This window comes from Epinephelus moara, chromosome 18, assembly GCF_006386435.1.
Source record: "Epinephelus moara isolate mb chromosome 18, YSFRI_EMoa_1.0, whole genome shotgun sequence".
NCBI lineage: Eukaryota > Metazoa > Chordata > Actinopteri > Perciformes > Serranidae > Epinephelus > Epinephelus moara.
Window position 1 is genome coordinate 34,295,810 of NC_065523.1, and position 25,678 is coordinate 34,321,487.

General features: G+C 39.7%; 1 protein-coding gene across 3 annotated transcripts; it reads right to left on the reverse strand.

Annotated features, from left to right (window-relative positions):
- Positions 1–1,786: 1,786 nt before the first annotated feature.
- Positions 1,787–22,982, reverse strand: csf2rb (colony stimulating factor 2 receptor subunit beta). Of its 3 annotated transcripts, none has more exons than XM_050069219.1 (16): positions 22,863–22,982; positions 19,334–19,416; positions 19,017–19,170; positions 15,479–15,596; positions 14,771–14,973; positions 14,512–14,666; positions 12,269–12,413; positions 11,841–11,973; positions 11,593–11,747; positions 9,500–9,633; positions 9,209–9,383; positions 7,758–7,854; positions 6,692–6,758; positions 6,488–6,567; positions 4,500–4,659; positions 1,787–3,336 (listed from the first exon to the last, which is right to left on the reverse strand). In XM_050069219.1, the coding sequence occupies exons 3-16, from the start codon at positions 19,120–19,122 to the stop codon at positions 2,944–2,946; spliced, it is 2,121 nt and encodes a 706-aa protein (XP_049925176.1). In that variant the 5' UTR covers positions 19,123–19,170; positions 19,334–19,416; positions 22,863–22,982; the 3' UTR covers positions 1,787–2,943. The 3 variants fall into 3 exon arrangements, with proteins under 3 accessions (XP_049925176.1, XP_049925178.1, XP_049925177.1); XM_050069221.1 differs by having other exon boundaries at positions 14,771–14,952; positions 22,863–22,981; XM_050069220.1 differs by lacking the exon at positions 22,863–22,982 and adding an exon at positions 22,721–22,855.
- Positions 22,983–25,678: the final 2,696 nt, after the last annotated feature.

Here is a 25,678-nt window from a genome sequence, read left to right on the forward strand (position 1 = left end):
GTCACACAGACATCCATGTCATAGCCAACAGTACCCTGACTGTTAGGTACCAGGATGAAATCCTCAGAGCAGTTGTCAGACCTTATGCTGGTGCAGCGGGCCCTGGGTTCCTCCTGGTGCAGCGGGCCCTGGGTTCCTCCTGGTGCAGGACAATGTCCGCCGTCATGTGGCCAGAGTGTGTAGGCAGTTCCTGGATGACGAAGGCATTGATGCCATTGACTGGCCCTCTTGTCTCCTGACTGAAATCAAACTGAGCAACTATGGGACATCATGTACCGGATCATCAGACACCGCCAAGTACCGCCACAGACTGTCCAGGAGCTCACTGATGCCCTGATCCAGGACTGGGAGGAGATCCCCCAGGACACTATCTGCCGACTCCTCAGGAGCATGTGCAGATGTTGTCAGGAGTGCATACTGGCACGTGGGGGCTGTACACACTACTGATTCACATTATTAATTGGATCACCTGTGTCTGATTGTCGGTCCTGCCCTGATTAACCTCACCTGTGTGTCGTTATCCTTCCCCTCACCAGCGTATTTAGTGTGTCTTGTTTTCTCTCAGTGCCAGTTCGTCTTAGCTCCTTGTGTGTCTATCATTCCAGCCTTTTGTTTCACTGTGTATTTTCCATGGTTTTTGGATTTGGCCTGTCGGTTGATTTGTTTCCAATGACTGTCCTTCTGTGTACTGAACCTACCTTTTGACCAGTAAAGACTGTTATTTTACCGGAAGTGTCTCCAGAGTCGTGTGTTTGAGTCCACTCTCACCTGGTTCACCAGTTGTTACAGAAGGCTACTTCCACTGATGTAAATAAAGTGGACAAAATGATAGAAACACCGGGTACCAGGTGCGTTATACCAGGTATAGAGGGAATCACCTTGTTGTTTACAAATACTTCCAGTTAGAAAACCAGCAGAGTTTAGCTATATATATCTCACATTTTTCACGTCACTATCACCGTTTAAATGAATCTGATGTTTGTAAAGTCTATAAACACAATGATTGAACAAACATAACTATTTCTGTGTGCACGTTTTGTAATTGAAAACATGGTTATCGTAGATTAGCTGGGCTAACTGTTAGCTGTTAGCCGTTAGCGGTGTCTGTAATAACTCAGTAACTCAATAAACAGTCCGTGAAATTTTTTTTTTTTCCAGCGGATGTCTTATGATTGAGTTTCATGTAGTATCCGACAACGGGAGGCTTTTAACAGATGACGTCCTGATGTTAGCTTTGCTGCTGCTGTTAGCTGTCCCTGTCAGCTGCAGCCACTGATGCTTTCTAGACATCGTGATTTCCCAAAACTGAATAAATACCACACATAGCAACACAAAACTGCTTTGCTAGCTCAATCATGTTGTAACTACGACATCCGCTGGAAAAAATATTTTTTTCACGGACCGTTTATTGAGTTACTGAGTTAATACAGACACCGCTAACAGCTAACAGCTAACAGCCCAGCTAATCTACGATAACCATGTTATTAATTACAAAACGTGCACACAGAAATAGTAATGTTTGTTCAATCATTGTGTTTATAGACTTTACAAACATCAGTGACGTGAAAAATGTGATATATATATATATATATATATGTATAAAAACTCTGCTGGTTTTCTACCCGGAAGTATTTGTAAACAACAAGGCGATTCCCTCCATAGCTAACCCCTGGCATTTATCCAGTATAAGACACTTCAACAGCACACCAAACTCCATCTTACAAATGATCATACAGTCGAATCAACACTTCTTAGACAGTTTGATCAAAAAGTGAACACTATAACCTTCATGACCGCAGGATTTATTGTAGGACAGTTGTGTAGGCTGCATTAGCTTGAGCCAGGTGTACCTAATAAACTGGCAACTAAGCATATGCCACGCAGTTTGACAGCCAGTCTGAAAACTGTATGTTTGTGCCATAAAACATATACACAATTTTACAAGTTTAAAACCATATCACTATACAAAAGTGCAGCAAACTTTGCATCTAATTTATGATGAACAACTGACATCAACACAGACCGATAATAAAAGTAACATACCTGCAGAAGATGCCACGTCTCATGTATTAAAGGTAGCTTTAACACATTATCAGTGGCATTTCAAATGTCTCTGTTGTCATTTAACAGTGCCGCACAGAAGATAGCATCAGCTCATCAACGCGGAGAGAACATCCTTTATATATAAGGTACAGGTACATTCAGCAACACATAGGCTACAGCCTTGACAACAAGGTCCTAACTCACACACCTTTGTGCAAACACGCATACACAACCACAGCGAACATGGTATCAATAAACTTACATGCTTTTCCCATGAAATGCAGTTTACATAATTCTGCTTCTTACACCAGCTGTGAGTCACAGGAAATTTAAGTAAAAGAGTTAAGAGTTTGTGTTCAGACGCGCACATTCTGTACATGCTTAGAGAAATGTACAAGGTGCAGTAAATGATTCCTTTACTGGAGAAATGAAGAATCTATTTGAACATTAAATGAAATATTCTGAACTGAACAAAACTAGTCCTTTAAACAAAGCTGTTGTATTGCATTGCATTAGATCGCAGGATGCTCCTGTTATATCATCCTGAGCTGGAATGTGCGAGGAAGTTTCCAAAAAAAGCTCAAAGACAAAGAGTTATTCAGTCCATCCCTTAGATTTACTTGCTTTGCACTCCCAGGCTCAGCTCACTGCTGCCCTCCATTGGTCAGATGTCCAAACTGATGTTAGGTCTGATAAGACATGAAACCAAGCAATGTGGTTTATTTTTAATGTGTAAAAACCCATTAATAACACATTTCACATGGAAGCATACTTAGCTTAGAATAAAGTGAAAAGCTTATAATAAAACAAGAAAATACTGATTGATTAACTGTTCTTAATCTCTGCTGAGAAAGCTTCAAAGCTTTGTCCTTGAGATGCTCTGAGCTTGCATGCTGCACATCACTTTGCTGCTCTCATGAAAGCCGTGGGGAGGTGGCAGTACCCCGAGGCCTGCATGTTGCCCTCCTGAGGCCAGGGAGAGAAAGGTCCAGAGGTATACGCTGGAGTTTGGTGACTGCTGGTGGGCTCGCTGAGGCCTGGCTGGACGTCCATCTTATCTGGACACTGCAGGTCCTGCTCAGCGCTGTCGTGCCTGTGTGTGTTGGTGTTGGTGTCGCTGTGAGACACAAGATCCTGTGTGGACCTGGAGACACCGCGGTGTGGCAGACAAACATAACCTTCACCATAAAGAGTGAAAGTCCCTGAGGAAGGAGATGGGGAGTCATCTGATGGTGTTTCTTGTTCTTCCTCTTTCTCTGCACACTGGACATCCACTGACTTGCGGCTTGATGACTGTCAGATAGAAACAATGCAGTTCAGTGTGGAACTTTATGGCTGGTCCCCCCACTTTACGCCCCTAGACCACATTTGTTTAAAGCTGTGGATCGCTGTATCAAAGCTGGAGTGATCCTATTGCAAGTCTGCAGCCTGAATTGCTTTTGTTCTCACTATATTTCTCTAGTACTTGAGGCATGATATAGCATTTAACGGGCCATCAAATGATTAAAATATTAAATCCTGATTAATGGCATGATTGTCCTTAGTTAACTCGTGATTATTTGCAAATTAATCGCACATTATTTATCTGTTCTAAATGTACCTTTAAGGGATATTTTTCAAGTTTTCAATACGCTTATCAACATGGGAGTCGACAAATATGCTTTAACACAATGTAGTGTCCAAGTTTACACTTGCAAAGGTTAACTAAACTCCCATTTTTTAAAGCAGTCCAACGTACTCTGGTGGTAACTCTGCTATCGATAGTAAATGCAAATAACTTCGGTCTTGCCTAAAGAATCATGACAGAGCTTTGAAGCTGAACTTGCTGTTCAAAAGATGCCTTTCTTTATCCATTTCTGCTCACGGAGGTTTGTTTCTGCTTGTAATGTTACTGCTGCATCGCTTCCTGATTTCCCAAACGGGTGGGCCGAGGGTCATAATTATAGAAGGTACATGTGTAAAAATAATTGGTGGCATTAAAAGGAATTTGCATTACCTTTTACCGTTATTAACGCGTTAACAAAATAGTTCATCATCTTTTTTTCTTATGAAGCTACAGCCAGCAGTCGGTTAGCTTAGCTTAGCATAGCATAAAGGCTAGAATGGAAACAGCTAGCTTGGCTCTGTCCAGGGTGATGTGATGCACTATTTCTTGTCCCGAAACTGGCCAAGAAATAGTCTGATACATAACCCAACGTAAAACCACAACATGTCGTTTTTACAGTTTTCTTTCCATCTAAAGTGGGCGAGTTTGCGAATAATTATTTTTTATTGACCAAAATGTCTAACTGTTCCTTTAAGACCTGTGTTCATCTGCAGATCTTTGCATGAAAGGCACTCAAATATATATGGCAGTTTTATAAATACATATATCAGCTGACATAAAACACAAAAGCATACTGTTTGAAAAATTCACCTGGATACCTGACAAACTCCACTGACTGTGAGTAACTGACCTGACAGAAGATGTACGGCCCGCTGAAGCTCATGGAGGACGTGTCAGAGACGTTAACCTTTTCAGCAGGAGAGGGCGGGTCACACTGCCAGCAGCCCTCGTCCTGCTCCAGAAGCTGTCTTTCAGTGTCCTTGGTTGACCACAGCGAAACGTCTGAGGAGCTGCAGCACGAGAGAGAGAGAGAGAGAGAGAGAGAGCAGGGAATCATCAGTTACAGTTGTGCTCATAAGTTTACATACCCTGGCAGAATTTATGATTTCTTTGCTATTTTTCAGAGAATATGAATGATAACACAAAAACTTTTCTTTCACTCATGGTTAGTGGTTGGGTGAAGCCATTTATTATCAAACAACTGTGTTTACTCTTTTTAAATAATAATGACAACAGAAACTACCCAAATGACCCTGATCAAAAGTTTACATACCCCACTTCTTAATACCGTGTATTGCCCCCTTTAACATCAATGACAGCTTGAAGTCTTTTGTGGTAGTTGTGGATGAGGCTCTTTATTTTCTCAGATGGTAAAGCTGCCCATTCTTCTTGGCAAAAAGCCTCCAGTTCCTGTAAATTCTTGGGCTGTCTTGCATGAACTGCACGTTTGAGATCTCCCCAGAGTGGCTCAATGATATTGAGGTCAGGAGACTGAGATGGCCACTCCAGAACCTTCACTTTATTCTGCTGTAGCCAATGACAGGTCGACTTGGCCTTGTGTTTTGGATCGTTGTCATGTTGGAACGTCCAAGTACGTCCCATGCGCAGCTTCCGGGCTGATGAGTGCAAATTTTCCTCCAGTATTTTCTGATAACATTCTGCATTCATCCTGCCATCAATTTTGACCAAGTTTCCTGTGCCTTTGTAGCTCACACATCCCCAAAACATCAGCGATCCACCTCCATGTTTCACAGTAGAAATGGTGTACCTTTCATCATAGGCCTTGTTGACTCCTCTCCAAATGTAGCGTTTATGGTTGTGGCTAAAAAGTTCAATTTTGGTCTCATCACTCCAAATGACTTTGTTCCAGAAGTTCTGAGGCTTGTCTCTGTGCTGTTTGGCGTATTGTAAGCGGGATGCTTTGTGGCATTTGCGTAGTAATGGCTTTCTTCTGGGAACTCGACCATGCAGCCCATTTTTCTTCAAGTGCCTCCTTATTGTGCATCTTGAAACAGCCACACCACTTTTTTCCAGAGAGGCCTGTATTTCAGCTGAAGTTATTTGTGGGTTTTTCTTTGCATCCCGAACAATTTTCCTGGCAGTTGTGGCTGAAATTTTTGTTGGTCTACCTGACCGTGGTTTGGTTTCAACAGAATCCCTCATTTTCCACTTCTTAATTAGAGTTTGAACACTGCTGATTGGCATTCTCAATTCCTTGGATATCTTTTTATATCCCTTTCCTGTTTTATACAGTTCAATTACCTTTTCCCGCAGATCCTTTGACAATTCTTTTGCTTTCCCCATGACTCAGAATCCAGAAACGTCAATGCAGCACTGGATGAAAGATGCAAGGGTCTGTCAGGAGTCTAGAAACTCACTGACCTTTTATACACACACACTGATTACAAGCGAACAGATCACAGATGAGGATCGTTACCTTTAGTAGCCATTCAAACCCGTTTGTTTCAACTTGTGTGCATTTTATCAGGCCAAAATCTCCAGGGTATGTAAACTTTTGATCAGGGTCATTTGGGTAGTTTCTGTTGTCATTATGATTTAAAAAGAGTAAACACATTTGTTTGACAATAAATGGCTTCACCCAACCACTAACCATGAGTGAAAAAAAAGTTTTTCTCTTATCATACATATTCTCTGAAAAATGGCAAAAAAATCACAAATTCTGCCAGGGTATGTAAACTTATGAGCACAACTGTATTCATCCTTTCATGCTTTTCCTAAATTATTGCAGCTGCATCCAAACATCCTCCTTTTTTCCTTCATGATAAAGAAATATGTTAATATCATTTATTAGGTAATGTCGAGTGTGAAACTTATTACCATGTGGATATGCTGTCCAAATGCTGCACTTTGCAGATGGACGTGCTCTCACTCTGCATCAGGGTCCGGCTGGTGGCAGACTGGAAAATACATCATGGTTTACACATTAGAAAATACAATTGGACAAATCCATAAATACGCAGAATTATTTCTTAGCACAGCAGAAATGGGAATAATTCAGCCAAACTATAAAATCAGTCTCACCTTGAGCTCAGACAGGATTTTGCTTTTGCCTGGAGAAGGAACAGAGTCCACCCACAGAACCAACTTCCTGTTTGTACAAAAGATAGCATGCAAAAAGTTTTATCATCCATGACTGAAAACACACCTGTCATTTATTTATTTTCATGTAAATAAAATGTCAAAAGGTTAAGTATGCGTCTTTCATGTTTTAAAAAGCAAAACATTTCCATAAGGTAAAGATATGTAGGGGCAAAGTGAAAACATGGATGCTTAAATTTTATTTTTCAATGTTTTTAGTAAGACTGTCCCAAATGCTTCGAAGCTTTGGAGCATCTACTGTTGCCATGGTATTTTTGACACCCAAATCAGTATTCAAATGCATCAGCTTTTTTAGAATCATAAATATATCTTAACCCAAAAATCCCCAAAAGATAAAAGTCTGTGTATCTTGGTCCTATATGTAGGAAAAATGGTGGGGCCTTTTGGTGCGTTCGTTTTGTACTCAGAGGTCGGAAATTCCCAGTTCCCAGTCGGAAGTTTAAACTCGAACGCACCCTGAGATCGGATTTCCAACTCGGAAACTCAGAGCAACCACATCAACCCCGACTTATGAATTCAAGATGGCTGCCGGTCACATACATAGTGAGTAAACACTCTGCTAAAGCACTGTTTATAGCAGTTTTATCTTATTTGTTTTACATTAGGTCAGCCTCATCTGCGGCGTTCATCAGTTGGAGGGCATGATGGTTTTGAAGCTGTCTCTGAAAGTGCAAAGGCAACAAAGGCTTTCTTGTGGGCGTCCATGTTTTTTTCCAACTTGTCCACCATCGTCAACTAGAATGTAAAAACTGTTGTCAACTCGGAGGTGACGTCATTCCCACTTCCGACTTCCGAGTACAAAACCAACGCACCATTTTTCATGTCTGTGCACTGAGGCCCATTGGCCCTCACCCCCAGAGGCTTATCGCTGTCAGACTGACACCCAGTGGGTCCAGACATTTTACTTGATTTAACAAGACTTTAACTTTTCAGGCAATCTCTAGTTTGGAGGAAAAGGAAGATGCATAAATATTACATGAAAAAGTACCTTTGACAGGCTGGAATGGTGCAGTAGAGTGTGAGGAAGACTGCAGCCACTAATATGCTGATGGTGAAATATATCAGGGTTGTTAGGGGCCAGGCGGCTGTCAGGGAACAGAAAACCAAGTTATGATGTCACTGAGAATGATGGTGATCATTCATGATACGTGTTACAATGACAGTAGCGGTACCCTCTCTGTGTTCTCAGTGCTCCCCTGTCTTTCTGTCTCATGTGTTTTCTGTGTGTGTCCCGGTGTGGTGTGGTCTCTCTTCCTCATTCTCGGCTTGTGGCTCTGCTCATCAGGCTCACCTGTCTGCAATCGGCTCATCACCACCTCCACTCTGCTCACCTACTACTCATCAGCTCATCAGCTCATCAGCTCATCAGCATGCAGTATATCTACCGCGGCTCTTCAACCATTCTTTGCAAGACAGTCATTTCAAACACAGTGGCAGCTACCCTTCAGGCCAGCTAATGGGTGTTTTCACATATAGTCCTTTTAAATCAAACTGAACTCAGTCCTCTTAAAGTGCACCAAAAAGTGCACCAACAGAAATAGGACTCATTTGAAAGAGGACTCAGTTTTCTGGAGGAAAACCTTAGTGTTTCTGTGCTGTGGACTGTTGCTGTTTGATGTATTCTGTATTCCACATCTGAAGACATGCAGAACTTTCTTTGGACCAAACTACTCCTCATCCTGCGTCCAAGCGTTACAGGCCGACATGGTTTTGTATGTTTTCTCAAGTGTCCCAGTGCAACAGCATGTGATCTAGAGGGCTAAATGCAATGGCAAAGAGCAAAGCAAACTTGGAGCGCTTTGTGTTCACAATGTACATGTTAAGTGAACCACGCAACGGACTTGAAGCGAACCGAACTGTCGGTTTGCTTCAGAGGGGTCTGAGTTCTCTTAGTGCTCACATATGTGCAAAAAATGCTGAGTCACTGCTCTGAGTCTGCTATGAGGGCTGAAAAGGACCAATTGTGAAAACATGCAAACTTAAGTCACTAGTGAATTATTGTCCCTGTGTTTTGTGTGACTCAGTTGTCTCTCCTGTGTCCCAGGATCCTCACCCACCTGCCTGTCCTAATGCTTGTCTCCTGTCCTACCTGCCTGCAACCTTCTAGTCGCCAAACTACTCACACTTTGCCCCTTTCCACACTCACACTAGCCCTGGTCTCAATCATCTCTGCTGCCACCAGACTCCATTCCCTGCCATCAGCCCTGTCTTGATCCTCCACTACAACAAAACTATCTTCTTACCACATCACCACTCTCAACTTTTGGCTCATGTTATTATTGCTGAATAAACTGGATACTTTATCCAGAAAAGAATAAAATGCAATAAATAACAAAAAGTAATTCCCCAAACTCTGTTTCTGAATGTTTGTTTGAGATCACACACATGTGGAATGTATTAGCACTGCATGTATTCGTGCATGCTGTGATTGTAAAGTACCTTTAAGCGAGGTCCACTCCACAGGGTCGGTCCATTCAGAGGGGATTCCCTTGTAGTGAGCAGGAAAGACCAGTGACCTGACCTTGACCTGGTAGCTCTCAGATGGAGCCAGAGAAGCGCCCAGAATGCTCAGGGACATGGACCCCTCAGAAATGTTTTGCAAGATGGAAGATCCCTAAAAAAGGATTGCGAATAGAATCAATGAAAGGGTTATTGTGGGTAGTATGAAGGGATTGTAATACAGGTGTACAGTTGGACAGAAAGAAAAACACTAATATAAAAGTGTCTCACCTGATCTTGTGTCCTGTAATAGCAGACCTGATAGTTCAGTCTGAGTTTTGAAGCTGTGCTGGGCTCAGTCCATTCCACGATCCAGTTGCTGCCTTTCTGCCTCACTTTCACCTGCCTTGGTGGGTTGGGACGAACTGCACAACAAAACAATTTGTAACATACATTAATGAAAGAAACGTTTTTTATTGGATTGGATTGGATTAAAAATGTATCAAGAAATGTCCTTCACGGCTTTGATACAATCAAGAAGAGACTATGCATGTCTAACAGTCACAAAACAATCAATCAAACAATGAAGGGGGATCATAATTTTCCCCTCAAGGATCCATTTAGTATTTCTCATCCTGAATAGGAGAGTCCCTGTGGTGTTCCACAAGGTTCGGTATTGGGACCTAAATTATTTATACTTTTTTTTTTAAAGGATATTTGTACAGTATCTAAGAAATTGATATTTGAAACATTTGCTGATGATGCAAGCTTATTTTGTTCAGGTGATGACATGAAAGACTCATTAAAAACAGTAGAAAAGGAATTGATCATGTTGAAAAAATGATTTGCTGATAATAAGTTATCACTAAATGAAGATAAAACCAAATATACAATTGAATTAAAACTGAATTTAAAATTAGAATTAATTAAAAGATTATATGAAACAACATTTTTGGGCATGATAACACATCAACTTTGTTGGAAGCCACATATAGAGCAAATTTCTATATGCATTGCTGTTCTTTTTAGAATTAGGGAGTTGTTGAATAAGAGATGTTTGTATATAATGTACTGTTCACTTGTAATGCCATACATGTCCTACTGTGCTAAAATTTGGGGAAATGCATATAAAACAAATATAGACCCTATAATTAGACTTCACAAAAGAGCTCTTAGAGAAATACATAAAGCAGGTCATTGTGAATCTACTCATCAATCATTGGAAATATTTCTTCTAGTTGGGAACAGAAGCCTTCCTGTCTGTATTCAAAGATCCTTTAAATTACGGGAAGGAAATTATAATTTAAAAATGTACAGTGAGAACCAACGTAAAATACAGATGTGTTTCGGTGTTAGGAGTCAAGTTATGGAATTGACTCAGTGCTGATTTGAAATTGTGTAGTTTTTAAAAACCCTTAAAATGTAAAATGATTAAAATAAAGAATTGAGGATTATAATTTAAAGTATAATGTATTTATTTATTTATTTATTTCCTTTCTTTGGCATTGCTGATGTTCTGGGTTATCCTTTGGTTAAGATAGGATAGGCAAAAATAACCCTGGGGCTTCAGCCTATTCCTTTTTTTCGGTTACTGACTGTGAGAAAATTTATGTGAAATAATCTTTGTTTCTCCACATGCACGTAACTGAAATAAAAGAAATATTTATTCATATAATTTCTTCTATCTTTGCAACAACATGCCTGCTTAAATATTTTATAAATTAGATGACTGGTTACAATTTTTATTCCAATGAAACAACATACTTATGTACAGGACATTTTAAATTTTAAAATAGTTAAACATTGCTAACAGGGTTAAGTTTGTAGCAGCAAGTCATGTGTATGAATACCTAAATGGTGAGGTGCCAGATTATTGAGTGTAAGTGTACTATAGACTAGCATAAATATAACTCAAATTAAAAAAACCCCATTAAAATTCATAAATATGGCTCTTTTTAATTTATATTCTGTCACTGTGTGGAGGCTGTGATTAACAGCTTACTAGATGATAGAGTTTTTAAAAGCAGACATACATTTTTTTTAGTTATTACTGATGACATGAAAAGAGACTTGTTTGTCTTTTGGTGAATATTTGGACAAGTGTGTTATGTGCAAGTGGTTTAATGACCAAACCATGATCTTACTGGCTAACAGGGATGCAGTAGTGTCATTCAAACACTAGGTGGGGGCACTTAATCACATCACAGTTGCTCTGCACAGCTCTCTGCAGTTTTATCACACCATTGTGTGTTTTTAATTTGGCAGGACACGTTATCTCTGCTCCCTACTCTGCTCAAAGAGACCCACCCCTTACACACACACACACACACACACACACAAAATCTCTTCTACAATGTTGTGCCCTGTGTCTCGTCTCCACTCACTGTGTTGGTCAGCCTTAAAACTCTTGGCATTGCGTGCTGGTTGGAGCTCGACGAGCAGATGTGCAGGGTCTGCGACAGTCAGCGAGCAGCTGTACCTCACCACTTCCCTGCTGAGGTCAGGGCTGATGGTTTGTTTCACACAGCATCTCTCACACCTGAAGGCAGAGATTAAAAGGAGAGGAGAGGAATGAATGGATGATAACTGGATGCAGTTTTTCAGCCTCAGCCAGGTGGTATTGTCGACTTACATTGCATCCTGGCTGTGTCCACATGCCAGCTGGTAGGTAATGAAGTGAGCCACCTCTCTGCTCACCTCCCAGCTACACACCACCTCCTTCTCTCCGCCCAGCACACAGTGCAAACTGGGAAAGTGCCCAGTGTCTAGAGCCACAGAGAGAAAAAGAGTTAATAACAACAGCTGCAAAGCTCCAGACTTTTCCCATGAAAATGGACAGAGGGAAAAGATTAGAAATGTGAGGACAGAAGATAAGGAGCAGTGTCTGTATCAGAAGACCCTTCTGGACTCAAATGATCCAGTACATTAAATATCTGAGCCAAATGGTTTCACTCAGAAATGTCAGAGTTGAAGCAAGTTTGTACAGAAAATGATCCATAGTGGCTGTTATATAATCTCATATAAGGTTTAAAATGACACTGAATGCTGTCTTTGACTCACCTTCTTCAGTGTGCCAAGTCACCACAGGACTCCAGTCGCTCCACTGACCCACGCTGACCCGGGCCCTCACCCTGGCTTTATACCTGCGACCCTGAAGCAACAATCGCTTCTCTAGTTTCACGCTGGTGTTTGTGACCTCCTCAGACTGTACAGAGGACGGAAAGAAATGTGTGAGAGCTCTGACTTACAGAATGTTGAATTCAAGATCACAGAAATATTTGGAACAGTAACCTTTTTGTGTTTGCGTCAGTGTGCCGGGATTTAAAGAATCAAATACACCTATTAGCATTAGCAGCTAGCTATAGGTCTGGAGTGTCTTATTTGTTTTTATGGTGACATTTAGCATGCTAACATGCTATAAACTGAGATGGGTGACATGGTAGATTTTAGACCTGCTAAACATAAGCATTCTAGCCATATCACTGTCATCATTTTGTTATCATAACTAAATATATAGCAGAATGTTTTAGAAATTCGTAGACTTACAAAAGTTTCTCAGATTCTAAAAAACTTTCAAAACCCACTTCATGATTTCAACAACATTTGTTTGTCACATGGTCAAAAGCTGGTAGAGTGTGTATTAGTATAAAAGAAGTGGACGTAGCCTCGGCGTCTGAAAAGTGACGCCAATGCTCAAGTGCCTTAAATGTGCATTTTTCTAATGGCCAGCAGAGGGTGACAACACTTGTTGCAGAAATAAGTCTGATTGTATACAAGTCTGTGGGAGCCTAAATGCACTTTTAAGATACAGGTATTATTATTATTGTATTGTACCTTTAATGCAATTTTTTTTAAACTCTCACCAGTAGGGGGAGTGTTTGGATTTGAGAGAGTTAATCGCAGTGGAGCCAGACAGTTTTTTGACCTCCTATCTTTTATATCTGTTACCTTTTTCTTTACCTATTTTTTCTGGATAATTTTGGAATTCAAAATGGACGATTGTTTCTGTGCCATCTTTGGGTTTTGAAGTAATCTGTTAAAGATTATCGAGTGGTCCTTTGGACTCTTGCTTTTGTGGATTAAGACGAAGGAGATGATTGGAGCGTCAAGCTATGGCTGCACTGATTGGAAACCTACAGAGTCAATGAGAAAATGATCCGTCTTCTCATTTGATTTATTCCCTCAGTAAACATTTTGTTAATGTGTTTATGGCCTCAGTCGCTATTTTCAAGTCTTCTTCAATACAGCATGGTGTCCATTTGGTAAATTATGGTCCCATTTAGAGTAAAATAGACGATAAAGCAGGGTATGCTTTACGGCGTGACTACCTTGTGACTGACAAGTCACTGCCACGACAACCTGTCACTAAGGACAGAGGTGCAGCAACGTGGGACTGTGTACATTTAAATAGTTGTTAATTTGGTTTTGGGTGTTGTCTGTGTTTTTGTCTTCAAACCGCCAATTGACAGTTCAATCCCCGGCTCCTCCAGTCTGCATGTTGAAGTATCCTTGGGCAACATACTGGTCCCCAAATTGGTCCCGATGTCTGTTCCATCAGTGTGTGAGAGCGTGTGAATGCTTACTGAGTAGTTATAGAGCTATACAAGTGCGTCTATTTACTGAAACAGTCTGTTTTCAGTTCATTTAAGTTTTTTTGGTGCCTAAACAATCTTGTCCAGTTGTAAGACACTCCAAAGCCTCGGTTATGCTTTCTGAATGGACGGTCGTATACAGATGAAAGATGACGTGGAATCGTTACGACTTTTATACTCGGTGTTTCTCTTCATGGCAAACTGATATTTTCGCAAACCTACTTCCCCGAAACATCCAGGTTCGTGTAGTTACAAAACGCGGACGGGTGAAAACCTTGCGAACCTTGCGGATGCGTCCATTATAAATCAAGCATACGTAGTTGGCTGTTCTTTTTTTCCCAGTAAGTACATTTTATCTTAAGTCTTTTTTTCTGCAAGCTAAAATTAGCATCTAAATTAATATCATGGAAAGCATTAATTACAAATGCACCTTGCTGACCAAGCTAGTTAGCTTGAGTTAGCTAGTAACTTAGCATTTGCTATGCTTAGTGACCTTATACGCTGTAGCCAGGAGCCAGTATTGGTGGTTGTGCATTGTGTCCTCGGGTTCTCATCTCACCCCTCGCCACCCCACAGCTCCACCCTCTCATCCTAACATGGTCACCTTTGGCGTAAGGAAACGATAGTCCAGAAACCAATTGGTGACTTCCTAGTGACTATGTCCACTTCCTTTACACCATCTATGGTATGTACATTATGTGTGATGCTGACCGTCCAGTTGTCCTGTCCATCTGTCCTGTAGCTGAGCTGATATGTGATGTTTCTGTTCAGGGTGGAGGACGGGGAGTAAGGGCTGGACCAACTGAGCCATCGACCTCCATCACCTCCATCATGTATGGACAGATTCACTGGTGGGCGTGCCCTCACTGCACAACACAAAACACACAGAGCTCAAGCCATGACACTTCTGAATATTGCTATCGTTATCATCACAGTAAACGTCACAGTTATGATGGACAGATAAACTCACAGTGCTGAGAAAGATCCAGACGCTTGTGTTGGACAGACGAGCAATTTCTCTGTGTTTTGTCCTTGAGGAAGAAGACGGTGTGTTCGATGCCGATGGAAAATGCACGTGTTTTATACCTGCACTGCACAGTCCTGTGGCCACTTGCATCTTGTTCTTTAGCGCCATAAGGCACACACTGCTCCCTGCAAGGACATGACACAGAGCTGTGCGACAGAACACTTAACACACTGATATATTGCTCATAATCCTTCATTATATCCTGAGTCTCGACAACCAGCCAGCCTCCAAACATACCACAGATACATCACATTTGTACATTTTATGTGTATCATATCAACATTTCTAAAGGAATAAGTTCAGATTCCATGTATATCAGCTACGTCTCTCATCAGGAGGAGAAAGGGATGATGGGAAACAAAGGTGAGCGTAGGGGTTGGGACATATCCAGCTGTGGTTGTGGCGACAAAATCAGGTATTTAAACCCAAAACATGATGTTTTCTTAACGATAATCAAGTGGGTTTTGTACCTAAACCTAACATGATAACAACAGCATTGTCACAACATAACACTGACAATTGAAGTGTAAAGAAATGTTACACACTTCATATAAAACATACAAATGTGACATATTTCTGGTTTGCAGAAACGCACAGTGGCAACAGTTATTTTGGCGTTTGGGTCGTTGTTCCCCCTGATGTTGTTCTTACTTGTTTTTTCCCTTCTTGAACCAGAGCTGTGGTGTCGTGTTTCCACGTTCCCTCCAATGGCAGTGGACGTAGGACTCGTAGTCATTGTAGCATTTTAAGGATTTCAGCAACGCAGACACTGACAGAGGGAAGAGGAAGGGTTGTTAGTAATTGGTCAGTTGCTAAATTGCTCTTATTTGCCATTGATTGCAACTATTTACACAAATAGTGAGCGCAATAACAGCAGGAAGTTTGTTTAAAATGAGCGATTTGAATGAATTTTCCTGATATTTGTAGTAACTTTTTACACAAATTATGTATTTTTTTTCATCATTTATTTTTAAACACACTTCTAATCTTTTTTTTTTGGGACAAACTCAGTGTTTTCTTCCCCCTGACACTTGCCATTGGTCTATTAGATCTTTGGTTGTGATACAGGATGAGGCTGTATAGCAGCGACTGATGGCTCTGTGACTGTAGCTCGTGTTCAGGCCCTCACTGTGCCCTTGTGCTGTAAGGTTGTTGTTGTTTTTTTAAAGTCTGTATCTTATCTCATTTATAACGGTTTCATTTTTCCTTCCAGAAATGAATGAATTGCTGATAGAAGTCAGTTTATACACAACTAAAAATCAAGTGTGAAGTCTTGACAGCTCCTAGTGGGGGTCAGGACCCCTGGTCGGGAGCCAAAGCCTTAACCAGAGGTGGAAAAAAGTTTGAGATTCTTTTGTGTAAAATGCAATGTAAATGTCATGCATCCAAAATCTTATTCAAGTAAAAGTATTTCTACATATATTGTAGTATTATTAAGACATTAAGGCTTTTTTGGTTCAGTTAACTACCTGAGTTTTGGGTCATTTAATCTTTAAAGGAAATGGCCTAGAGAACTAGCACCACCATTAGCCATCAGCTAGCCTCATGCGAGTTGCCATGTCAAGTCAAGTCAAGTCAAAAAATGCCTCAATGGGCTGTACATAAAAACACATAAGCAAATTACAAATAAAATATATAAAAACAAGTGAAATGACTATGTAGAACAAAATAAACAAACAAAACAAAATGAAAACAAAGCAAAAAAACAAAAATAACATTGGCACTTGTATATATAAAAAACTAAAGATAAATTGATGCGCACAATGACTGAGTAGTAGTAGATAACCTTGATGTAGTATGTAAGGACAGAGACTATGTGATGTTAAAGGTAGATGCAAAAAGGTGTGTTCATGGATTTGAATGGGAAGGCGGTTCCAGAGGAGAGGGGCTCGGTATGAGAAGGCTCTACCACCTGCTGATGATTTATTAATTTTGAGGATGGATAGGAGACCGACATTATGGGATCGTGGAGGCCTGATTGATAAACGTGGAGTAAGTAGAGATGATAAGTAGGATGGTGCAAGTCCGTGTAATATTTTATAAGTTAAAAGCAGAATCTTGAAGTCTGATCTAGTGTGTACAGAGAGCCAGTGTAATGATATGAGAACAGGGGTGATATGGTCAAATTTTCTGGTTCTGGTTAATATCCTGGCAGCAGCATTCTGAACGAGTTGTAGTTTCCTAATGGTTGAATTTGGTGAGCCAGAGAAAAGTGTATTGCAATAATCTAATCGGGATGAGACAATAGTGTGAACCAGTGTTTCTGCATCAGTCATGGAGAGAATGGAGCAAATCTTGACAACATTACGTAGGTGAAAATATGCTGTTTTTGTTATATTATTAATATGGTCTTCAAAGGAGAGATTAGGATCGAATAAAATACTGAGATTTCTAACACGGGGGCTTTGTGAAATGATAGAACCAGCTAAGTTTAAGATGAGATTGCAGAATTTGTTTCTGATGTGCTTTGGACCTAGGATTAACATAGTTTTTTCAGTATTCAAGAGAAGGAAGTTTGACGACATCCATTGTTTGATTTCTTGTGTGCACTGTTCTAGATGGATCAGTTGATGAGAGGTGTCAAGCTTGATGGATATGTAGAGCTGAGTATCATCTGCGTAAAAGTGGGAACCTAATTTGTATTTATTGATTAATGAACCGAGGGGTAGCATGTAAATAGTAAAGAGAATGGGACCAAGCACGGACCCTTGTGGTACACCATAACTGACCTTTTTGTGTAAACACAGCACGCCTGCAGGGCATGCTAACTGACCACGGTGAGAAATGATGCTATAAAAGTGGAGTAAATTACGTCTTTTCAGGTCAATTTTTCATGCTGCAGCTTCAGGGCACTTCGATTACGACGGACGAGCCATTCTGATGTTTTTGAAATGCATTAGCGGAGTTTTATTACATTTTCAAAATGTGGGTTCCATGCACTTAGGAAATATCCGGCTGGCTGTTATCCTCCAATACCCCGAACGAGTTTTGTGCATTAAAAAACTACACTGGACTTCTTGTCGGCATAAGGGTGAGTAAGTACTGTCTGTATTTTAATTTCCTTTAACAACTTCAATCTTATGAGGATATCTCTGTCTTAAAAGCGTTTGTGCAATAAGAATACTGAAACCTAAGAGTGTTTTGAAACATGAATAAATGAATGGGGCATGTTGCTGCACTGGAATGATGAAAGAGCTGACTCGAATTCTTGAGAAACAAGTTGCAATGAAATGTGACTCAAGTATTGCTACAACAAATTTTTTTTTCACTCTCCATAAAAATATAAAACTGAATTATAAACTCATCACAGTGGACTGTACATTAACGGGGAAGAGGTAGGGACGGTTGCAAGCTTTAAGTTCCTGGGGGTGCACATAGCTGGAGTCTGAACACCCCCCACATCATCAAAAGAGCAGCAGCAAAGAATGTTCTTTCTGAGGACCCTGAAATGTGACAGGATTCCTCAGGAACTTCAGATCCACTTTTACTGCTGCACAATTGAGAGCATAATAACATGCTGCTGTACTGTGTGCTACTCCACCTGCACTGCAGCTGAAAAGAAATACCTGGAGTGGGCTGTCAAGGCGGCTGAGAGGATCATCGGCTTCCCCCATCAAGCCTTTGTGACACCCACCCTCCACCTCACCCACCCAAGGTGCCATAATGGACTTGAAGAAATATAGATATGAATGTGTGTGTATGTGACCGTGAGAATTATGCGATGAGTGAGTGTGTGTTGGTGCATGTGCAAACATTTATATGCTGCCAACTGGATTGCTCCAACAAAGTGTAACATACAATGACGATAAAGGATCTACAGTCGATCCCATTTTAGAGGCTGACATCATGTTTTGTGTGGGAAATTATTATCATCTGCAAAACATGCAAATTAACTGGAAACAGTCAGTTGGATTAATGAGTCAAAAAGTACAGGTTTTTCTCTGAATTGTGGTGGATAGAAGTATAAAGTAGCAGAAAAAAGTAACACTAAAGTAAATGCACTTAAATACCTTCCATTAGTGATTGTACGTCTTTATATAAATATGATGAGTCACAGAGATAGTATGGAAAAACATCCCAAAATGTACAGAATCAGCTCAGCAATGATTCAATTTATAATCTGAAATATTCAAACAGACAATTTTCAAGGATTTAATACTAAAACATTAACATGACTGTGGAGACTCACCGCTCTGTGAGCTGCTGCTCTCATGGACGCGACAACAATCTCGACCACAGAGGAGAACTAGAGGAGGAAACGTTGACCAAAGCACAACCCAGAAGAGAGGCATCATTCCTGGTGACACACGGGGCCAGGTGCGCCTTTTTCTCTGAGCTGGTCTCTGTAAAATTTACTGAGTGTTAACATCATTCAGACGATGGCACATGAGGTGAAAAGTTGGGCATAAACAGACAGCAGGGAGGAGGGAGGGGGGGGAGGGAGAATATGTTCATTTACTAGAAATAGTGAAGAAATGAGTCATGACCACAGGACCCAGCACTCACTTCCTCTTTGAGCGTCTGCTTGTTGTGGGATGTCACCTCACATCCGCCTGCCTCTTATCTCTCTGTCTCACATGTCACAGGCCCTGAGAGAAAGACACACACACATGCTGTCACTGGGGACCAAACACATCAATAAATAAATACCAAATGCTGGTGACACAGACGAGTGGCTTTACTACTCTGCTTTAATATACGCAGCCTGGCACAGATCAGGCTCTGGAGAAAACTTCTGCTTAAAACTTCTAAGAAAAGGCTTTTTTAAAAGTTTTTGGGACAGAAGTGAATCTCAATATAACGGAAGTGAGCTGCAAAAGGTCGTTAATAGAATGCTGATCCAACATGACATAGTGCAGTGTAATTAATTTCAGTTTTGCGCCTATTTTATGCACATTTTAGAATTAAATGTTTTGTGCCAAATGGATAAAATCCCTTTTATAAAATCCAGTTTTTCACCACTATGATGCAAATTCTGTTTCCATTAAGTCGGGTTGTGTCTAGATGGTAACCTCAGATTCACGCAAACTCTGGTGTGATTTAAGTTTCCATGATTCAGGAAATAATTTGAACCCAAGCCACGATCTTTCCCAACCTCTAGCAAAGTGCTGTCTGTGATGAAACCTAACCAAACCTGAGCCAAAGTGTAGTGACACATAAAAACTTGCAAAACAAAACATTTTCAAAGTAGCTCTGGAGAGATTTGCAAATCTAGGGTTGATATTTTTTGTTTATTGTTGTAATTTCATTGTTTATTAATTTGTTTTGTTAAATTTGCTTTTTCTTGTAAATTTGAGTATCTGCGTCGACACTTATTTAACACAACATTGTCATTTCTGGACATTAATCCATTCTGCACCATGAAATTAACAAAAAAATTCATCATTTATCAGCTTCTAAAAACCATAATAAATAATATACTACTACTACTAATAATAATTATTGTTATTATTATTTTTATTATTTTATCTCTAATAAATTAAACAATTACTGTCATTTTAAAATAAATAGTAATAATTAATAATACATTTTTTTTTATTTATATTGCACTTTTAGAAACAGATGTTATGAGGTGCTTTACAAGACAATAAAAGCAGATACAAGAAGCAGAATAAAGTAATGATGAAAACACCACCAATAACAAATCAATAACTAACTAACTAACTAAATAAATAAATAAATAAAAGAGAGTGGTAAAAAAGGTGTTAAAAACAGTTTTAAATACATGAATACTGTAAAACTTCAATTAGTAGCCCGGGCTAATATTTCCCCGGGCTCAGCAGGCTTATATTTGGGACGGGCCTTTAATACCTTTCACCAGTATGAATATTACTTGTAAAATCAGACTTCAGACAATCTATCAGTTATGAATCATTCATCTGATCTCGCTCTGACGGACAGCGCATCAGAAAGAGGATGAGTTACGGCACCCAGCATACCGACACAACACCACTTTATCCCGTTAAAACAATCCTCACAAGTTGGGTTCATTCTTATGAAAAACCCCTTTAATTCTTTTGATCTGAGGACCCTTACGGACGAAAGGAATATGAATAACTTACAGGGTAGTTGAGTAATGGACACATAATTTAAGGTAAATCTGTAGCCACACCGGGCTGGTAAAAGGGACTGGGTGTTTAACTGGGACTAGGCTTTTAATTGAAGTTGTACGATATTTAAAGATATACTATACATATGTATGCACAAAGAAAAAATAATTCAGGTACATACAAATATAATGTGATATTTATTTGTTTATTTATTCAGCCTTTATTTAACTGTACAAGTTCACAGTGACAGGAAAGGGTGAGAGAAACAAATAACAAAACCTCTTCTTTTTTCGAACGTAGTTGATGATGACTACAGACAGAATATGGCGTCTGAGTAGTTGAAGGTAGTGGTTTTCAAACTTTTCGTGCCCAAGTCACACCAAAGGGCCAAAATCTTAAGGCACACCTGTATTTATATCTGCGCACAATCGCTTCTATAACATGTGCTTTTTTGGGACATTTTTGTTTCTCTGATGTGTCACACACTAATAATTCCCACACGTGAACAAACAGGAACAAATAGGGTCCACGTGAAGTGTATTTGAATTAAATTGAATTAAATTAAATTAAATTAAATTAAATTAAATTAAATTAAATTAAATTAAATTAAATTAAATTAGATTAAATTAGATTAGAATAAATGAAATTAAATTAGATTAAATTAGATTAGAATAAATGAAATTAAATTAGATTAAATTATTATTTTTTTTTTTTAAGATATTTATTTGGGCATTTTTTCCTTTATAGATAGGACAGCTAAGCGTGGAGGGGGAGAAAGAGGGGGGTAATGACATGCAGCAAAGGGCCACAGGCTGGAGTCGAACCCGGGGCGCTGCAGCAAACAGCCTTGTACGTGGGGCACCTGCTCTATCCACTAAGCCACCGACGCCCCATATTAAATTAAATTAAATTATAATATATTAAATTAAATTAATTAAATTAAATTAAATTAAATTAAATTTCATTTTCTAGCTAGAGTTTGCCTCTGTCCAAGAACATGGGTGCACACAACATACTGATACAGACAGTTAGAAATTAATTTATAGCTTTTATGTATACTCCCAGTCGAATATTGCAATAATAAAATGTGTGGTTATCACTAAATCCTACGGCACACCATTTTAGCCTTTTAAAGTTAGAGTATCTTCAAATAAAGCAGGAAATATGCAGTTAAAGAAACGAGAAATAACATCAACAGACAGCCCACAGAGAATAAAGGAGAGCTGTGAGAATTTCAGCACAGGGAAACAATGATAAACCAGAGGGGGGATTTTAAGGGTCGCTCATAACAGACTCATCTTCTTCCTCTGTAGCTGCTGTTTACAGTCGCAGGTTTGTGGGGACAGCCCCTTCAGGTGAATGTGGGAATCCAACACTGACTTTGAAACCAAATAATACTGTGATGTCGGCCACACAGCCGAGCACGACAACAGTTCTCACAGTGACGCTCACATGAAAAATATCAGATGGGTGAGCTCAAGGGCAAACTGAGATTAACCCAAATACGAGCAGATGCGTGGAAAACCTGCACATGATGGAAAGTGACAGTAAAGCACCTGAGAAGTCCTGTTATCATAAAATGATATAACTGTACACTGATTTTGGTGTCTGGATGATGTGATATAATGCAACACAGCTATTATTGCTTCATTCCTTCCAGTTTACAGGGTTACAAAACTCTTGTCTGATGAAAATTCACTGTAATTTAAGTCAAGTCTGAGTCACAGGATGTCAACATGTAGCCTGTCATCAACACATTTAATCATTACATCTAACAACGTCTAGTTGCCTTTGACTTACTCCTTTCAGATGATCATATCTGTGGAATTAGAGCTGAACTTACACATAAACTCTTCTTGTTTGGTGATATTCACAGATTCAGACGAGTTCAAGCTTTGAAACGACACACTGATTCATGTGAGAATCAATGTGACACAACTTTCCCTGCAAGACTTTCTTTCATATCCAGTAAATCTGCCTCCTACCTGACATGATAAAGACTCCTTTGGTCCTTCTGTCTGTCTCTCAGTGTTGCTTCCTTCTTGTCAGCTGAGTCCTCATGAAGACTGTCGAGAACTCTGTGGGAGTTTCCTCTGTGATGAGTTCAGTTTCCCCTTTCTGTCCACTCTGACATTTGATGTCATGTTGACCTTCATGCACAGTCAGCTCTTTGGTTTGGTTTGCAAATGTTGATTTGAAGACCTGAATTATTTTGGAGCTGCTGTAGAAAGTCAGAACGTACTGACGTATATAAACACAGAAACACTTAAAATTATCCGATAACAGAAATGACAAAGGCTCAATAAACGTTAAGTACATCTGATGCTCTGGTGAATCAGGGCCCCTCTTGTAACAGACATCCATTTCACATTTCCTGTTTAAAAACCATAAATCAAACCAGTTTGGCTCTCTGGTGTCACAGAGGATACATATTTTGGTTTCATGATATGGCTGCTCAAGATCTGCCTCAAAACAAGTATCAGTGGTTGATGAACCTCATGCTTTGAGATAACAGCACATTTCCTTTAGCTCTGCCACATGTGGCTGAAACCTCCGTCTGTCAGATATCATGATTATGTTTACATTCTGAAACAATAGAAATAACCACATTTATATTATAACAGCTACTTCCCCTTAAACTGGCTTACTTTAACCGCTACTTCAGATGCTTTCCATTTTCCTACAAGTGACTTTGAACGCCCCAAAGAGCTGGTCTGACCTCGCAGCTATAAGTCAAAGGTGGGTGTAATGAATGTGTCGTCAGTGGGTGATCCACTGATGTGTTGGTGTGTGGTTCACCCACTTCTTTTGAGTGGGAACACTTTCACATTGCTACATGAGGAAAATGTGTAATTTTGAATTCAAAATTTGTTCCTAATCAGAGCATGAGTGATTTACAGTAGATTAGACTGACGAGAGTAAAATTAGTAAAAAAAAAAAAAAAAAAGATTTTCAGTGGTGAAAAATAACAATAGAATAGAATTAAACTGTATAGAGTACAGTTTTGAGGTAGTTGTACTTTGCTTGAATATTTTGAATGTAGGCACTTACTTCACTGCTATTTGTCTTATATTAATGCAGATTAATAAACTACAGACACAGGATATAAAGTAGGTACAATTAGCTCCACCTTAGAGCAGCTGCAACATTATCTTATCTTATCTTATCTCATCTTATCTCTTATCTCGTCTCATCTCATCCCATCTTATCTCGTCTTATCTCGTCTTGTCTCGTCTCGTCTCTCATCTTATCTTATCTTATCTTATCTTATCTTATCTTATCTTATCTTATCTTATCTCTTATCTCGTCTCATCTCATTCCATCTTATCTCGTTTTATCTCGTCTCGTCTCGTCTCATCTCTCGTCTCATCTGATCTCGTCTTATCTTATCTCGTCTCTCATCTCACCTCACCTCACCTCACCTCATCTCATCTTATTTTATCTTACCTTGTCTTATCTCGTCTTATCTTATCTCATCTCGTCTCATCTCATCTTATCTCGTCTTGTCTCATCTCGTCTTATCTCATCTCTCTTCTCATCTCATCTTATCTCATCTTATCTTATCTCATCTTATCTTATCTCGTCTTATCTTGTCTCATCTTATCTTATCTCATCTTATCTTGTCTCTCATCTCACCTTGTCTTGTCTTGTCTTGTCTTGTCTTGTCTTATCTTATCTTATAGTGGCCTTTCAATCATCCCCACTGTTACCTTATCAGCCTGGCTTTGCAGTTTTTCTCTATTGCTAAGACACATTTCTGGAAAGCTACTCTCCTTTTCTCTAAACTGTGAACACAAAACCCAATTTTCAAGCTACATTCACAAAACCTCAGACTCTTCTTGCAAAACCAAACTTTCACCTCAAAACAGTTCAATCTGTGCTCAAAACTGAACTATGTTGTCAGATCGCGCCCCGAGTCAATCAAAATTAAAAACACTACTGAGCAGTCACTAAACACTACATAGAAAAATAGAGAACACAATGCTCAGGACATGAAGCTGTAGAAATAAATGTTTATTATTCACTGTAGGCTAAATGCATGTTGCAAAACAAAAAACCTGTGCATTTAGCACTTGTACATAGTAAAAAAAAAAACAGTACAAAAAACAGAAATCCTGTGCATTTACACGTAACACTTGTACAGTACAAAAACAAACAGAAATCTTGTGCATTTAGCACTTGTATACAGTAAGCCTACGTAAAAATAAAGTACAAAAATATACAAATGAGAAGTGCATTACTCAGCCACAGCATCATTTCTCCGTACTGGGTCAGGCCACATCACAGGCCACATTTTGTCTGGCCAGGCAACGGGGGAAAAAACCCCTGGCATGCCGTATCCAGGCTTGGCATGCCTCCACACATATGTCACCACAGGCTAGTTCCATGGCTTGCAGGAGATTTACCCTGGTGTAAGGTTGGTGTTCATATACCTTCCACCGCCATGAGGAGAAGAATTCTTCAGTGGGGTTCAGGAAAGGGGAGTACGGTGGAAGGCAAAGATTGATAAAACCTTGGTTCATATTGAACCACTCTCTAACCTGGAGGGCTCTGTGAAATAATAATAAAACTAGCCCCCATTTGCCAAAACCATAAACACATTTCACATTACAGTTTTTCTCGATTGTTTACACACATTTTCTGAAAGCATGCCTCATACTCTCAGAACTCTACACACAAATCAAAACACACACACACACACAATGGGCAAAACCCCTCAATTCTCCTGCAAAATGAAACTTTACATTCAAAACAATGTTATTTCTTCTCAAAATGGTATTTTGTTTTCAAATGACACACA